Source organism: Petromyzon marinus, chromosome 38 (assembly GCF_048934315.1).
Source record: "Petromyzon marinus isolate PM22_M1 ecotype Great Lakes invasive population chromosome 38, UKy_Petmar_22M1.pri1.0, whole genome shotgun sequence".
NCBI lineage: Eukaryota > Metazoa > Chordata > Hyperoartia > Petromyzontiformes > Petromyzontidae > Petromyzon > Petromyzon marinus.
Window position 1 is genome coordinate 713099 of NC_133704.1, and position 18163 is coordinate 731261.

General features: G+C 47.9%; 1 protein-coding gene and 1 long non-coding RNA gene across 7 annotated transcripts in view; one reads left to right on the top strand and one right to left on the bottom strand.

The window, feature by feature from the left end:
- The window catches only part of LOC116950297 (nitric oxide synthase 1), a 127310-nt gene that overhangs the window by 42330 nt on the left and 66817 nt on the right, over positions 1 to 18163 (bottom strand). For 5 of the 6 annotated variants that reach the window (XM_076072477.1, XM_076072479.1, XM_032968013.2 and 2 more), the window contains exons 20-28: positions 16971 to 17164; positions 14880 to 15049; positions 14282 to 14492; positions 13615 to 13702; positions 13260 to 13381; positions 12000 to 12148; positions 11586 to 11780; positions 10259 to 10368; positions 70 to 8944 (exon numbers count right to left, since the gene is read on the bottom strand). In XM_076072477.1, coding sequence (XP_075928592.1) covers positions 8890 to 8944; positions 10259 to 10368; positions 11586 to 11780; positions 12000 to 12148; positions 13260 to 13381; positions 13615 to 13702; positions 14282 to 14492; positions 14880 to 15049; positions 16971 to 17164 — 1294 coding nt within the window. In that variant the 3' untranslated portion in view covers positions 70 to 8889. The remainder of the gene's footprint in view (positions 1 to 69; positions 8945 to 10258; positions 10369 to 11585; positions 11781 to 11999; positions 12149 to 13259; positions 13382 to 13614; positions 13703 to 14281; positions 14493 to 14879; positions 15050 to 16970; positions 17165 to 18163) is intronic. The other variant, XM_076072478.1, reaches the window with a different exon arrangement.
- Positions 3216 to 13505, top strand: LOC142930355 (uncharacterized). The gene is made up of 4 exons (XR_012946264.1): positions 3216 to 3306; positions 10290 to 10402; positions 11568 to 11705; positions 13295 to 13505. It is a non-coding gene; the product is annotated as an uncharacterized LOC142930355 (long non-coding RNA).

Consider the following 18163-nt stretch of genomic DNA (forward strand, 5'->3'; position numbering starts at 1 on the left):
ACCTGGTGCGGTGTGTAAACATTGTCACTAGGGAGACAAAGGCGGTCGGGTGTGATGCTGGCCACCCACCCATTTCATGTACCATGCCGGCCTTCATAGGCACTTGTAGTGCCACGGCTGCGGAGCAACTCTGCAAACGCCGTGACACCCCCCTGCCCCCCAATCCTGAACACACGCAGCACACACACACGAAGTTAGTCCACGGCAAGGTAAGGTAAAAACAACGAGCCTATCTTTACCCACCTTTTACCTTACCACAATACAATCACTCTACCCTTACCTTTTACCCTTTAGCAAGGTAAGGTAATAGGTCAAAGTTAAAAAGCAACGAGCATACCTTTACCCTACCTTTCACCCTTACCCCATACAAATTACCCGATTACAGGGTAATCATCCGGTGTACTACACATGAAAAAGGTTTATAATAGGTAAATGCGAGGTAGAGCGCTTTATTCGTATAGAATACTCTCGAATCGGGCGTTGAGGCTGTCGACGACACCGTCCTCCATAACCTTCTCTCCCCAGTCCTCTTGGTCAATGATGATCTCATCAACAACCTGATCAAGTTCGTCATTGCCGTCATCCTCGGATGAACAAAGGGAAATCAGATCCTGCGCCACTCCGGCCCGGTTAGATGGGACCTTCAGGCAGCCGACCGCAATCCACGAGCACATGCACGTGGACTGGATGCAGAGCGTCGACGAAAGCGACTGGCGAACACATGTGAAATCCCGCCCAACTCCGCTATTTGCGCATTCGCAGGGAGTTGACGTCACTGGCGCTCCCAAATAGTTGCAGGCCATCGTGTAGTGGGCAGGGAGCAGCTCTTTGCGGGGAGACCACCACTTCATTACGTCAATGAAGGCGCTGGCGGTCGTGACGCCGATGCTCAGAAAATGATCGACTTCATCGCCGTCGTCGATGGAGCTGCCGACGTTGCTGAATAGGGTGCTGAACAGTGACCCCTCCTCCATATGGGCAGCGACTGCCGTCGGCGGGATCGCGAGCACGTCCGAGTAGCGATGCTGCAGGACAGAGCGGACCGTGGCCTTCAGTGTCGCCAGCTCGTCTTGGTCTATCGTTTTAGGCAGCTGTGGATTCAAGTAGGATGCCACAATGGCGGGTTCTTGAACCATGAAGTCGCGGTACTGCACCAGGTCGACCTTCATCTCCGTCGTGGTCAAGGACTCATCAATCGCTCTAAGAGCGACTTCACTGCGATCGCAATTACGGATCAGGTGCTCCTTCGTCACCTGCACGAGATCCAATGTCCACTTGCGGTCCGCCGACAACGAGGTCATGACCTGGCGTGGCATGTGCAGGAATGCTGTCACGCCCTCGATGTTTCCCCACTGCAGTTGAGAGAAAGCACCGAAGCCGATCACATCCTGCAAGTGCGCCATGATAATGTCCAATGGGACACGCTTCTTGATAACGTCGTCGCCCATGTGAAATGTTGAATTCCACCTGGTCGGTGAGTCCTGGTGCGTCGGCTCCTTGATGGCGAGCTTGGCAATCTCGGCCTCGCGGCGGTACAACTGCCGGACGACCTTTCTGCGCCTGATATTGACGAGCACCTCGTGCAGTTCGGCGTTGGTCGACTTGATCAGTTTCAGAACTTGGACGACGCCGATCTGGACCGAATGATCCGCACAGTGAATATGGTGGCAAGCCCGCAACTGCTAATATCCGGCGTCCGGGTTAACCAGGGCAAACAAGGTCTTGACAGCACAGATCACATCGGAGCCATTGTCGCTGGTGTGCCCGAGGCTTTGGAGGTGCTCAAATAGAGCGGTGCCAATGCGCTTGCCAACACCCCTTACAGACTGCACATAGAGGATCGTCAGCAGCATGGATTTCGACGCACCAGATTTGGTGTCGATCCAGTGCACCATGACCATCCAAAATTCCTTCAGATTGCGGTTCGACCACCCGTCGATGGTGAGCGAGATGGCGACGTCCAGGTTGGAGAAAAACATCCCGACGATGGGCAGCATGATGGCATGAAGCTTCACAATCCTGCGAATGATGGTGCGGGTCGATGGGCCCTTATATCCTTGCATCAATATGTGGACCAAGGTCTTGAACTTGTCGCTGCTGTTATCTAAGATTGCACCTTAGATAACAAAATCAACCACCGCGTTCTCAAACTTTACCAGGAGACGATCCAGGATTGCTGGCCGGCTCAGTGTTTGCTGCATTAGGCGGCTCGCCGACGCCGACGTCCCGACCTCGCTGCCTGGGGCGAGCACGTTGTGCTTCTTGAGGTGGACTTTCCACCCTGACGCATTTGTGTGGGAGAAAAAACACTTGCAGCAGTGCACGCACTACCACTTTCCTTGCTGCACACGGGGTTCACCCTCCATACAATCGTGCGTGTGCTCCCATGGGAACCATGCCGCTGCCTCTTTCGATTGCTGTGCGCAGCGATCCCGGAAAAGCCGTTGCTGACATCCTCGACCTCATCCTCTACCTCAAGAACGTGGTCCGTCTTCATCTGGTCCCACATCAATGATTACAATTTCAAATGGAGGCCACGGACTGCGCCACGGAGCTATTACCTTTACCCTACTGGGTAATTCTTCCGTGCTACCTTTACCCTACCCTTTACCTTACCCCTTGGCATAGTAGACACCTTTACCCTTTAGCCTTTTACCCGGTAAAAATGGTAAATTACCTTACCTTGCCGAGGCCTACATGTAGTGTCCCGGTGGGGGATCGCCTGGCACAATGGGTTTTCATCCGAAAGTGCCCCTAGGTGGGAAGTCCCAAGGTTTCCCGGTGCCCAGGACAAATCACATTGCGGCGCCCCTAAATTGGCTTAAAATTGTATGGCGCACAAATGTTCACCGGGCCAGCCACAATGAGTCACGCACGACATCGGGGAGAGGGCTGGGGTGAAATATTAAGTGAGCAGAGCAGACAATGAGGGCGGGGGATCCTGGAACCACCGACCAAGTACACACTAACCGAGTGTGTATTCGCCAGTCGGACGCCCTCCAAGATTAAACCGGCTGAGTCAGGGATTAATGAGTACGGGTGCAGAGACAATGGGCCGAAAAATAATGTAACGTAACGCTCAATGTAAGGGCAGAAAAACTTTGAAAATGACAGGTAGGCACACGATTGGCTGCGCAGGATAACGTAATGTTTTTTTTTAAATCAAGGGGCATAAAAAGGGGAGCCCGAAACGGTTCAGTTCAGATCTCCGACCGCTTGGCCGCCCAGACCGACTCCCTGCCGGCCTGCCTCCTCGAGCTGCTCGCAGCATCCGCGTGATGCCAGCGAGTGCTGCTACGCGACGGGGTAGCGCATAACCACCCACCGGCGCGCGCGTGTTCGAGCAGCCACTTAGCGTGAGTCCTAGTGCGAGTGCGGGATAGCATATAGCCGCCCGCCGGCGCGCGCATTTTCGCGCCGCCGCTGTAGCGCTCGTCTTTGTGGATTTGGATATAACTGCCCGCAGGCGCGCGCGTGCGCGCTTTCGCGCAGCACCTAGCGTTAGCTGTAGTGTGTGTTAAGAGAAAACCGCTCGCAGGTGTGGGTGCGGTCGTACAGCTGTGCGCCGCGTTGGCGTGAGTGTTGGTGTGTGTGCGAGTGAGGACTAACTCTTTACGGCGGTAAGCCAGTAGTTCAGTCGTGCCCCTCAGAGAGGGCGCTAGCGGAGGGGCCGATCACCCGGTCAGCGGGGGCCCGGTGGGGGCCCGGGGGGAGCCGATTGACGCGGTGGAGGAGGGAGTGAAGGGGGCAAACGTAGCACCCCACCTACCCGGCGAGGGGCGGACGCCGGCCACCACAAACTCGCTGATAGCACTTGTCCCAACAGACTGTTAAGGCTACACGGGGGATCTTTGTTTTTGTTTGTGGTTCGTGTGCTCAAACCACTGAGCTCTGCCCCTGAAGCTACTGAAGTTGGCGACCCCTCCACCTTGCTGCTCCGGCCTCGCCCACGTCATTCGACGCACTCCTCCTTCCTGCTATCCTCTGTTCACTCGTCTGCTCGCCAAGTTGTCCCGACGAGGAGATTATTGCATCATCCTCATTATGGGCCCACTCTCAATTGCGACGTAGACAGCCTCACCAACAAATTCAACCACAATGATCACATGGGGGCAGCCACACAGCAGCGTCATCCCGCACGGACACACCTGCCGCAAAGACACCCCGACAATGATGTACATCTGCAACGCACACCAACACCATCCTAATTGTGGCTGGAACCGTAGTTGTAGTTTGAGCAGTGGTTGTTTTTCAACCGTAGTTGTGGTTGAGTTGTAGGCTGAACTGTAGTTGTGGTTGAGTTGTGGTTGAACCATAGTTAGGACCGTCAAATTGAAGTATTACATCTGACACCTTGACGTCGAAACACCAAGCCCTAGGGACAGCTCTGACTGTAATTGTGGTTATGGTTAAACCATGGTTGTGGTTAAGTACTGGTTGAGTTGTGGTTGAACCGTAGATGTGGTTGGGTTGCGGTTGAACCGTAGTTGGGGTTGCGTTGTAGTTGAATCATAGTGTTTATGTTGTGATTGAACTGTAGTTGTGGTTACATTATGGTTGAACCGTAGTTGTGGTTGCATTGTAGTTGTGGTTGGACCGTAGTTGTGGTTGGACCGTAGTTGTGGTTGCGCGTAACTGAACCTTGGTGCTTGATGCCATGGAGCCGCTCCTGCCAGAACCCACGGAATGGAGCGATGCCTGTTCCGGGACCAATGAGGATGCAGGGCAGGCTGGGGTCAGAGGGCAGATGGAACACCGGAACCCTGCCACTACAATCAGACACCAAATAATAACAACAAAAAGCAACGATGGTTCACGACAGATTATTTCTAGATTAGGCCTTCAAATGTCTAAAGAAAAAAATATCCTCCACCACCCGTCATGGCCAAATAAATTGACAGGTATATAAACGTTTAATGTGTAAATTAGCATCATTACAGCTTACCGGAAAGCTGAGGCACAAATCTCACGACCGAATTTAGCAATTTGTTCAAATCGATGGCAATAATTCCAATACTTTTTTATTTGGCCATGTGCAAGGTCTTACAACACAACTCAGACCGTGGCCTAACCCAAAGACAATTTAATAGACGTCTGAATTACATTGCAGTTTAAACAAAAGTATTCACGTGTCTGCGTTCATGTACAGTATATTTGGCTCGGTGAGTTCAGAGACAGGGCTGAGCCAGGACGAGCAGAAGCTATGGTGCAGGGCCCGTGGCTATATAAGGTGCGTGTGATAATGCTGTTCGAGTCCGAACACACGACACTGAAGACTGCAGTGCCTCTGGGAGTAAGGCGAGCTGGTTGTGCTTGTGGTACTGACCTGCTCCTCGTCACCGTACCGCATGCGGCTGCTTCTGGAGTCAGCCCAGGTGGGCCGATGGAGGTTGTTGGGCAGCTTCCAAATGATCGTGGCAGTCTTCTCCAGACCAGTAATTGGCGTGACTCTGTGGTCGACTCGACATATTTCCATTGGCTGAGCTGGAGAACTGTAAGTCTGTATGAAGAATATGGATTGGAGAGCTTGGACTGTTGTACAACACAGTTCTTTTATTGTTTTTATTCTCTGATGTATTTGGAAGATATAGTCGCTCAGGCAGTATTCCCCCACCAGGCTCATGAACCTCTACCCTTTTGACTTTCCCCAATTATCTTCAAAGGCATATAGAATAAAGAGTTGGTTGAAAATTGGGCATGATGGGGGGAAATGGAGAGGGAAATGTAACGAGAATAGAGGTCCTCCCTGTCTGGTTCCCAGACCCAAGAGTCCTGCTTTGTGCAGATAGGTTGCGCGGCCTTCCTTCATGGCTATCCAATTCCGGTGGTTTTGTGCAATGCTAGGTCTATTGAAAACAAGACCACTGTGATCACAGATCTGCTTGCGACATTGTATCCTGTATGCATCACTGAGACCTGGCTGGATGACAATGCTGGTTACATTTTGGCTTCAGCTATTCCAGCGAGGTATTATGTGATACACCGCTCAAGGATTGGTGGCGAAGCTGACCACATCAGACCGAACATGGAACCCTGTTATTTTTAACGATAGCTTTGACTTTTAAATCACAAATGTTCGCACCTCTGATTTGCACGGTTGGCTACGTACTGTGTGAAAGAAGTCCGACATCTTACATGTGATCCGTTGGCAATTCCTTTCTTCCATCAGAGGAATATCACCCAGATTAGAACACTTGCTTACCTCTGCTGATGTTCCCACCTTGGTTTATATCTTCGTGACCACTCACCTTTACGACTGCAACTCACTATACCTAGGGCTACTAGGGGTTCATGTCCATCGTCTGCAGCTGGTGCAGAATGCAGCAGCCAGATTATTGACTGGTAACGTCTAGGAAGTCGCATAACCCCTGTGCACCGTGGACTGCACTGGCTGCCAGTACGATGGCATTTTATCTTCAAAGTCGGTCTCCTGACCCATAAAGTCCTACATGACCAGGAAACCTGCTATCTGAAAATATTCTTTCTCCCTACTGCCCCTCTCGACTTCTTCAATTCCTCAATGAGGAATTGCCAAACATCCCTAGAGTGTGACACGAAGCTACTGGGTCCTGTGCATGTTTTATGGCTCCTACCCTGTCGAATTCCCTTGTCTGATAAGGGACTGCCTGACCGCAGTTTAAAAAAACCCGTTGAATATACCTGTACAACCTGGCTTTCGCAGATGAAAACTAAACTGATTGTACTCAATATATGGTTGCAGCTCAACCTAATTAAACTTTTTATGAAATGGCATTAAAAATGTAAAAATAGTATTTTAGGGACAGGGCCTTGGTGAGAAGAAAGGTGCCTTTTTAACAGAAATAACGTTTGGCTAAAGAGTTCCCCATGTCATTGTAGGTCATTTTACCATACTTCACGATGGCATTGCAGGTTGGTGAAAGGGGGTGCGCCCAGGACCGTTTTGCTACAGATGTCATAGCTGTGGCTGGGAATTAAACTCAGGAAGTCAGGTTCATAGTGCAGTGCACTGTTAGATCACAAATTAAATAACGCTCAATTGTTTTGGAGTGCATCTTCATTTAATAAAGCACTTGTAACAAATAACAAATGGTTGCATAAACGAACACACAGATGCCATGCACAGATATAATTATGTAACATTTGCAAAGCAGCACAAATCCCGAGACCTAAATTTGCTCAACGCAGAGGCCTACAAATATATTTGATGCTTAAATGTTGCACTACGACCGACACAAAAATATACTGTGACTGAAACTTTGGCAAACTCCTTAAAAGTTATGTTGGATTTACAGTAGAACTCCAGTAAATGCGGTCATGTCGAGTGTCCTCTGGCAAACGGAATATAGTCATCCTCAAAATGTATTGGATGGACACTGTAAAGTGTACTGAGAGTTCGTTGACAGACTGTAGGTATTTGTGAGATAAATTGGAGACAAACTCGTGGGTTCTGGCTCATGTGAGTGGATTTGGATTTTAGAATCTCCGCCCCGACATTATAGGAGTGGTCACGATAGCAGGGGGTGCCACGAATTATAGTATTTGCGAATTATTGTCACGCTGATTTTTTGGAGTTCTGCTCTATATCCATTTTAAATTGCACATTGTGCCAAATGTTCACAATGCAATGAAACTGTTCCTGTAATTTTTTATAAAAAGACAAAAATGCTAAAACAAACACCGTTACCAACATTAAATTAGCCCAATTTGTTCGATGAAAAATCAAGAATTTACTGCAGACCAGGGTGACAGGTTTTCTTTTGTAACAACGAAAGCACCAAGGCAGTGAGTAAGTACATACTGCTTTGATTAATTAGTGTTATATTGGGCCTCACCTGTGCCAGTAGGAACTGGACTTTGTACAATAATGATGACAGATAACATACACCTACAAAGATAAAGATCCCCCTACAACCTATACCAGACTGTTGGGGCAAGTGCTGTTAACGAGCACGTATTAAGGCCAGTGTGAACAAGGGGATGGTGTGGCCACACCATGCCTGGCCGCCTTTGTTTCCCCAGTCCTGTTTATACACTGCACCAGTTACTAATTATAACAACTTAGGGCAGGCCCAGGACTAGGTTTTTTTTATATGTTAGCCATGGCTGAGAATAAAACTCAGGTCACCAGGTTCAGAGTGTAGTGCGCTAACCACTACACCACCGCTCCCCAAATACATCCACACATACTCGGAGGTTGATGTTCTGCAAGACTTACTAGATTGGCCACACATAGAGAAGGCATGTAATTTAGAAATGAGATAGAATGAATTATTTATTCGTATCACTGCAACCTGGCACGAATGCAAAGTGGTAGAGGCTTCTAGCTATGCAGGTGTATAGGCTGTGTGCTTTACAATGAAATAATTTAGTTGCTTCAATTCGCCAAGACAAAATAAAAGTCTACACGTGCAGTTGGATTGAGTAAAGGGAATGTGATGGCTAAAGTCCTATGGAGTCACATAAACTAAGACATAAACCCAGAGACACACAAAGAGACCCATTGACTTACATAGAGACACAGTGAGAAAATGGAATGCACTGAGAGTAGCTTCATCATTAGCGTTTTCTCTAGAAGATCAGAGCAGACAGCCCACTAGCTTCCTCGGAGATATGCCCTGGTGGGAGCCCAGCACTGGTGCATTATCATCACATGCTGTCGTCACATTCCAATAATCGGGGCACCTGCACATGTTCGAACAATGAGTAAACATGAAAACTTGGATTGTGGCAATGGAACGTGAAGACTGAAGTTTGGAATGTCCCCGGGTTAGGCAGTGAGTGAGATGTTTGTGATAACAGCAGCTTCCTCTGCCCTGCTCCAGCTCCCACAGGTGATGTTCACAGGCGAAGATTCGTGTTTACGAGAAAACCCTGTGAGACACAAAGCGGCATTAGCCCCTCCGATCGTTAATTAGGATTTTGGATTTTTTCATCAGCAAGGTTGTTTTCACGCTGCACCTGCCTGCAATGAAGCAAAGTTAGTTCGATCAAAATTGGCCTCATTCAGCCGTCATTAATTTAGCCTCTTCCAATGTGATACCCAGCTTCTGAAGGTCTTTGGTCATTGATCGCTGACAGAGAGCACCCACTCCCGTGAGTGATCTAGGCAGCTCGTCACAATTCATACATTGCCCATGGCTAAACCAAATGAACCTGCGCATCCTTATTATAATGTTGGTGATGTGTGGTCAGTCAGTTCTTTCACTGATGGTGCCTTTAATAGCTGTCTTTGCTACGTATCCTCAGCGTATTTCGGATGCAATGACTACTGAAGACATCGAGCTTTCGCTCTCGTACTTCACCCAGTGTCCAGCCTGAAAGCTGCAAGGCTGCAAGGCTGCAGCTGAATATGGAAGGCAGACTGCAAATGCTGCAGAACCATTTACAACAAGGGAAAACTCATTAATATAATCCAGCAATTTGAGGCAATAGTGCGGGTTAGGTGAATGGTGAGTTTGCCCCTGAACAGGAGTGCTCTATCCCAAGGTTGCGCAAACTTTAGTTGCAGCTGAACTTCAGAACTAGCTGGCTAGGGGGCAAATTCCCAGTTGCCTGGTGGCCCAGTCTAACCCTGCAGACAACCTGGATATATTTAAAATGTCCATTTTACATTATGCCAATTCAATATGAATACAACTTCAGTATAAATGTGTGTTGCTCTGAGGTACCTACCATATTGAAAACTGTCCATTTTGGCCAACGGGGGAGACGCAAACCCAAGCCAAAAGGATGAAAATGTGCAAACACCTTTTTCCTTACAGCTACTCTTCAACTTCCATCATCATCATCAGCCATGGTCAGTCCACTTGTGGATGAAAGCCTCCCCAAGTTGCTGCCACATCTCACAATCCGGCGATGTAACAATCCACCTAGCAGCTACGGGTGAAGTGATTTCATAGCTCTATCTCAGTTGTTCTTAACCTTTACTACAGCCTGCACCCCTCTGGATTCTCAATCGTAAATAAACATTATGTTAATAAATACATAGATCTGATGAAACAAAGTAGGTGTACTTATGTGCCTGTGCTTATTTTGTATGGATGATTTACCTTCAAAAAAAATCTGGCATGTCTCACACCCCCAAAAAGGGCATCTCGCCACTCCCAGGGGGTGCATGCACCCCAGGTTAAGAATCACGACTCTATCTCATTGATGTAATTCGTCTTGGTTTCTGTACTGTTGATTAAATACTTCTGAAGACAATCTCATGTTGGAAAGCATTACACAATTTATGAATATGAATTATTTTTCCTGTTTTATTTCGCACGGCACTCACTCCTCGTGCTCCTTGTCACTCTGCGCGATAGACGCCGATCGCAGACGTGTGGTCACTTCGAACGTGCGCAGGGTCACGCCGAAGATGTCCTCGTGGTAGCGGCCTTCGTCCTGCGGCAAGAGAGATGAGCAGCATGCGACGCCGGTCAGTGGAGTCCGCTCGTGAGCCCGGCCATGGTTAAGATGCATTAATAATCCACACTGGTGAACTCCTCTTCTAAGATGCATTCATAAGCCACAGGGCAACTCTAGTGGCAAGCTACCTTGGCGAGCTCCAGTAGTAAACTTCGTTATTATACATCGGTAAGCTCTGATAGTATGCTGCATTGATGAATTCCACTGACAAGATTAATTGGTAAGCCACATTTATGATCTCCGGTGGCAAGCTACATTGGTAAGCCACACTGGTAAGCCACACTATACTGCTGCCATCTTGCTAGGACCATATTTGGATGGGTTTATCATGAATAAATACAGATAAAAAATACACACCACGAACATTTACACTTTCTGCATATACATTCACTTCATTATTATGTGTGTGTTTGCATAGGAAAGCTTCATTGTGTCTCAATTCTTTTTCAGGAGGGTCCTGCCAAGTTTTTTACAGAAGGGCACAATGTTGCTATGTATAACCCGAATCGAGTAAATTTTACACGTAGGCTATCGCGACCAACATTATTTCACGATAACGTTTTTTTGGATTAGATCGCGTACTTGGAAATGTGTCGAAAACCCACCTTCACCCAACACAGCCAATTAGTAAGGTTTGTCATGTGTACAGAACGTGACACTTTGTGTATTAGATGTCTCGCTGATGATGGTTGCAATCACCAGTGAAAGATCGTATTCAAATTGTAAATGTTGTGGGTGTGCTCTCTAACACACCAGTGTGCTGAAGTAGTGATACATTGGCAGGTTATGTTTATGTCACCCACCTTACGAATTGGCTTTGTCGGATGGAGGTCGGTTTACAACACATTTACCTTTAAATGATCTAACCTAAAAAAGTGTATTAGTCACGAAAGCCTACGTGTTAAAATGTATCCATATTGAGTCATTTTCTGGAAATGTATCAGCATTGGGATGTTTTGGCCAATACCATTTGCATTATGTAGTTGTGTTTTGATAGGGAAGGAAACCAGGGAACATGGAGGAAACCCATACAGAACAAGGGGAGAACATACAAACTTCGCATTGAAAGGCACCCAAGTCAGAAATCAAACCCAAGCACTTTTCGTCCTGCGTTCACACATCCCATGCACCCCCCCCCCTCCCCAACGTGTGTTCCCGTGCCCTTGCCGCTCAAGCCGCTGGCGCTCACGTACCCGCAGGCGGCTCACTATCTGCCCGGCCTTCTCGAGCGAGATGTTTCCGTGCTGGCTCAGCACCTGCTGCACCGTCTTGAGGACGTCGCCCGCCATGGTGACGTCGCCGCACACGTACAGGTGCCCACCCCTTTCCTGCAGCACCGAGAACACCTGGGCGCCTAAGCGCTCGCGCAGAAGGTCCTGCACGTACACCTGGGGGGTGGGCAGGGGCAGTGTGGGGGGCACAGATGTAGCCCGAACATCAGACATGAGACACGCTTGACCTCATCTAAAGCAGATGAGTGATGGCGGTGGTGGTGATGATGATGGTGATGATGATGGTGGCACTCACCTTGAGCGTGATGGACTCACGTGAGTGATGGTAGTGATGCTGGTGATGGAGGTGATGGTGATAATGGTGATGGTGCTCACCTTGGGGGTGCTGGGCTCACGTGAGTATGCCGTGTGCACCTCGGAGAAAACGCCCTTGCTGCGTGCGAGCTCCGTCTCGTCACGGTAGATATGATCCACGTCTCTCTCCCGGCAACCAAACAGCAGCATCATCCCACACGGATGCACACCTGCAGCACAGACAAAGATTACCATGTAGCCTCAAGAGACTGTTGGGGCAAGTGCTGCAACCGAGCAGCTATGAAGGCCAACATAGCACACGAGAGGGAGATCTGGCCAGTACCACACAAGGCTGCCATTATCTCCCCAATGCTGATGTTTACACACTGTACCAGGTGCTCATTTAAGACTGAGTCGAAGTAAGGGAGACTCCGTGTCAGTTCATATAATCGCCAGTAATGTTGGCCATGAGCAGGAATCAAACAAGGGGCGATGGTTTCACAGTGCAGTGCGCTAATCACTCACTGTACCACTACTCCCTGTGCATCTCACACACACCTGTGTGTGGATTACTGGTGGCTGAAGTGGCATGGCAGTTGAGCAAAGCATGAGTTAATGTTGTGTGGTGGTTATGGTTTTTGTTGTTGTTGAATGGTGGTTGTGTTGTAGAGGTGGTTGAGCTGGTATTGATTTGTGGTTGTTGAAATCGACATTATCGGGACATCCTTAAAACTACATGTTGAGCAGCACATTGCAGAGCAACATGTGGGTTTTCATGCAGGACATAGTACGAATGAGCAAGTGTTTGTATGGAGACACTTGTGGTCTTGGATGAGTTGTGAATGAGGCTGTGAGTGAGTAGTGGTTGAGTTATGGTTGAGCTGTGGTTGAGCTGTGGTTGTGGTTGAGTTGAGTTTTTATTGTAACAGAATGGTGAATATGTGGTCATGTGAATGTGGTTGAGTTATTGGTTACGCTATGGTTGTGGTTGAGTAGTCATTGAGTTGTGGTTGTGGTTGAACTGTAGTTACGGTTGAGTAGTGGTTGTATCAAGGTTGTGGTTGAGTAGTGGTTGAAGTGTGGTTGAGTTGTTGTTAAACCCTAGTTGTGGTTGGGTTGTGTTTGTGGTTAAACCATAGTTATGGTTGAGTAGTGGTTGAGTTGTGCTTTTACCATAGTTGTGATTGAATTGTGGTTGTGGTTGAGCCGTAGATGTGGTTCAGTTGTGTTTGAATCAAAGTTGTGGTTGTAGTTGAACCGTATTTGTGGTTGCATTGTGGTTGTGGTTGACCCGTAATTGTGATTGAACTGAACTGTAGTTGTGGTTGCGTGTGACCACACCTCGGTGCTCGATGTCATGCAACCGGTCCTGCCAGAACCCGCGGAACGGAGCGATGCCCGTGCCGGGACCAATAAGGATGCAGGGTAGGCTGGGGTCAGAGGGCAGGCGGAACCCCGAGGCCCTGCCACCACCATGATCAGGATACCAAATACAATGTCAATTACAACAAAGAACAATGAGTGATGTTGAGAATTTGTAATGGATGTCAAAATTGCATTGAATTAAAAAAATAAGTGAAAACCAAAGGATTCACGGGTTTGGGTTCAATTTATCTGGAGTCACACATTTGGGTTCATGTATCTGGGGTTGCACTTCTGGTATCACTAGGTTCGCGGATCTGGGTTCGGAGCTCACGGGCGCACGAAGCAGGGCACACTGTGCCCGGGCTCAATGTGGCTGAACCAGGACGAGCAGACGCCGTGATGCAGGGGTCCATTTTCCCCTGTACATGGGGTCACAGGGGTCACGGGGTCATGGGACAAGGAGAGGGTGCACATGTTACACCACGACCTGGGAACAACAACATCAACCGCTACCTGCCTGGGGTCATATCTAGGGTGGCACACTCAGTTTCGACCTCACTGAATTCAACGTAAAGCAGTCGGATTGACTGATAATCCAGCACTCACGGATTTACTCCAGTTGCACACTGCCGGTCAGTCACCTCCTCATTATTCTTCTATTACTACTGCCATGGTTTCCGTTCCTGTGAACTTTATACATTCGTTCCTCCACTCGTGTTCAGAACTTGGTCTACAGACTGACGGTACTCAACAACCACACTTCTCTGCTTCTTCCCTCACACTGTATTGACTTTAGAATTACATTCAATCTTTGATTTTCCCAAGTTCTGATAATAATTTTGCTCAATTCTATAAAGATGTTAACTTTTTATCAATTACAACTTTAATAGTGCTGTTGTTGCAGTCCGCTAGGCGTATTGAGCCTTTAGGCCTTTCCTGAGTAACCATGAAGAAAAAATAAAAGTTGCATTGGGTTCCGCGATGGGCACGAGTCTCACCGTCCGTGCGATAGGAGACTACAGCGACGGTGGCATGGATCTGTCCAGGCTGCGCGCGCGGGGACGAGCTGATGGAGTAGTAGCGTGGCTGAAGCAGCGGCAGCTGAGATACGAGCAGCGAGGCGGGGACACGCACGCCGGGGAACTCGCACAGCGCCTCCAGCACCGAAGGGTTGCCCTTCCACTTCCACTCCTCGTAGGCCTGCTGACCCTGGGGGCGGTGCAGTGGTGGCGGCACAGTTAAGCGCCAGCCTGGCACTCAGCTCTTTGTGATGTCCCCATTCTCTGCATTATACGACGCTCCAGAAAATAAGGAGACGCACCCCAAACTCATGGCAGGTGTCAGTAGAGTTACACCAACCTGGTCGCCCACACCCACCTACCAGACTTTAAGATGCATCCCCAGCTTTTGCTTTAAAAAACAGAGCCAGAAAATGCATGTTATGATCCGATGACTACAGTCCTATCCCAGTGCATAGCCATTTGTAAAGTACTAACCCTAATCTAATTACAACCTTTAACTCCATGTCTCTTACCCTCGATACAACACTGGCCCTTTACCTGACTCGCAGTAACACACTGTCCCTGTGTCCCTCACCTTGGCAAGGAGGTGCAGGCGCTTGCGCTCTTCCTCGTCGTCGGTGAGCCCCGCGAAGTGGAGCAACAGCTGTGGAGATGGGGGCGTCGTGATGTCCAGGAAGTGCGAGAAAGCCTGCGCCAGCGAGCAGGAGGGCAGCCGCCCCTCAGCCTGCCACTCACTCACCGTGCCTGCACCACACACGCAGGAATGAGGGCATCTTCCCCAGTAAACTACATTCCTTATGTGGCCAACCTGGCGGCCCAAGTGAGTAAATGATACAGCACCAAGCACTCATTTAAGGCTTTGTCACATTAGAGGAGTCGCGAGACATTTCATATACCACACATCACTGGCAGCCTATGCTTTTCATGGCTAAGGATCTAATTCAGTTAATGGGATCGTAGTTGTCAAACATACACAGTTTCATACAGATATATGTTCACTTATATATGAGTAATAATTATTATTGTGCGTGATTACCCAGTACCCTCCTGAAAGAGTCTTAACTCTTTCAGGAAGGTACTGGCAAGTTCTTCGCAGTAGAGGGCGATGTTGCGATAATCCCAATTGAGTAACTTACAGATACATTTTCAGCATTGGGATGTTTAGCAACACCAGTGACATTGTATGATGGAAACACATGCAGAACAGAGGAGAGCATACATGCTGTAAAGCATAAGTGTTACCACTTTGCCACCCTGGTGTCCCACATAGATACACAAAGGGAACCAATACAGATAAAACACAGACAAATCATACACGCAGATACATGCAAACATACACACACAGCTCTGACACGAACACGGCTAGACAAAAAGATACACTCTTGATTTGAAGCTTTCGTGACTGCAGGAATCCATACTCTTTGGTTCTTTCGGTAAAGTCACGTAGGTATAAAATAAAATAAATCACGAAATTTCGGGTGCAACACAAGCGTCCGTCATCATGTGGGAAAGCATGGTCTGCTGCCTCAGGTGGGAAAGCATGGTCTGCTGCTGAGAAACAAAGAGCATAAAAAGATGCACATTTACACAGACATCTGTTTACATTAATTATCAACATGCTGTGCTCGAGGATGTACTTGCAACATTTGGCCACTTGGTGATGCTATTGCTATTCTATATGAACCATGGGCAGCTATGCTTAATGGATAGAATGCCATTCTTATGGATAGAATGCAGTACATCACGGCGACTTATACATCTACCAAAGTGATCTCCATAACCCTCTATTTCAGTGGTTCCCAAGCTGTGATCTGCAGACCACTGAGAGTCCACAAAACAGTGGGAAGTGGTCCACGGAACACACACATCATCATGAAATATGTGTGTGATTGGAGGATTCTAACAAAGTGCGAACTGGCGATATAACAGCCTATCAAACTTTGGGTTGGTGTTGGGTTTATTGTTCAGGGCTCTCTATCAAAATTATTGAATGATGCCAATGAAAGTCACTTGAACTGATGGATATGAATGTAAATGGCAGCCTGGACAGCATCACACTTCCTAAAACTTCAGCACGCTGGGAAGCAACAACTCCGTTCAGTTTTCATACCCTGAATACACACGCTTATCAGCTTCAGCTCCGTCAACACCATCACATGCTACCATAGGAGGGCTGGTGAAATGGCTTAGCGGCAGGTATTAACCGTAAAAATAAGCATTACTTATTTTACTGTGGATGCTAAAGATCCCGTGACATGAATTTGCTAGTGTAGGCCATTGAGTGTCAGCTCCATGGTCCAAATTTGCCCAATAAAAAAACGTGCCCAAAAATGACTCGATTGAAATACACAAAGCAATTACTGGCCCCAACTGCAAAAACCTGGCAGGACCCTCCTAAAAACGAGTCATTAGACTCAGTGAGGCTTTCCTGGGTAAACAAGCACCTCCGATTAGCACGGTTGGCTACGTATGCTGCAAAAGAAGTTCAACATACATATGCATACATACAAGCATAATAATTAGTTGTAGATCCGTCGACACCATAACACTACCATAAGTTACAGCACTGTGGACACCATCATGCCTGCATCAGATTCAGAACCCTGGAAAGCTGCCCCTTCCTTCAGCTTGAGAACCTTCCTTCAACCCAGAGAGGTGCACTCACCAAAGGGAGTGTCGCGCTCCTGGGAGACCTGCAGGAGCACGGTCTGTGTGGCAGGCGATGCGTCCTGGAGTCGCGCCAGCAGCTCGTGCACCAGCTCGTCCCGGTTGGATGGGAACACACCCAGGTGGTCGCCCGGTTCGTAGCTCAGCTCCGGGAGACCGTGCACGTCCAGGCGAACCAGCACCGTGGATCGGCTTCAGCACCATGGAGAGCGCAGCAGCAATATTTAAATCATTACACTAACCTGAACACCATCACCAATAGCGAAAATAATTCTACATGAATCAGGACTTAACTATTTATTTTTCTAGTCCCTTTTGGTGTTTTTTCCTTCCTAATATCTCCTTACAGTGCTCTCTCCTCTCTCTGTTCACTGCAGTGTCTTGGCAGAATATAATCATATTTATTTATACTAGAGGAAATCGATGAGCTATGAAGCTAATTTTCACATATGTCCAGTAAGGGCGGGTCAGAACGTTACAACAACAAACAATACAAAAACACGATAGGAATGTAAAGTACAGGAAAAGTAAACAAATCGCTAAAGTAAATATACAAATAAAACTAAACTATCTTTTATATTAACGGTTAAAGCTAACTGAGCTATTAACTCACTGGCAGAGCCAGTGGGGGGGGGGGGGGGGTGGCACGTGCCCCCCACCAATGATCCGATTGAAATCTCTAATTTCGATCAGATCATTGAGGTTTATTAGGAATAAATCGGCATTTTGCGACCCTCACTGCCACTGTGTAGCATATTATTACGTGCCAGGGACTCTATGAGATGATAGGACAATAGTCTGAGTCCACAATTGGCAATAAGTAACGGAAAAGCAGTTATAAGTGACTCACAGAATTGCGTGCAGTTGCGTATACAGTACACGACTTCCCTGAAGGCATTCACCTTCAGCGAGCACGATGCCGATCACACACGGTTCGAATTCGACCCTCGATCGATGGCCGCGCCATCGCCGCACACGCGTCCAATAAAAAGCCAGGGACAAGTAATTACTTATATTCTTAGTTTTTTCGGTAAAGTCACGTTGAAGAGAAACAACAAAATAACAAAATATATATAAAACAATAAAAAATTCTCACGACGTTTCGACCATAACTCAAACGGTCATCATCAGGTGTGTCGGTTTGCATAAATTTATTTTGAAAACGGCATATTTATTTATTTATATATATAA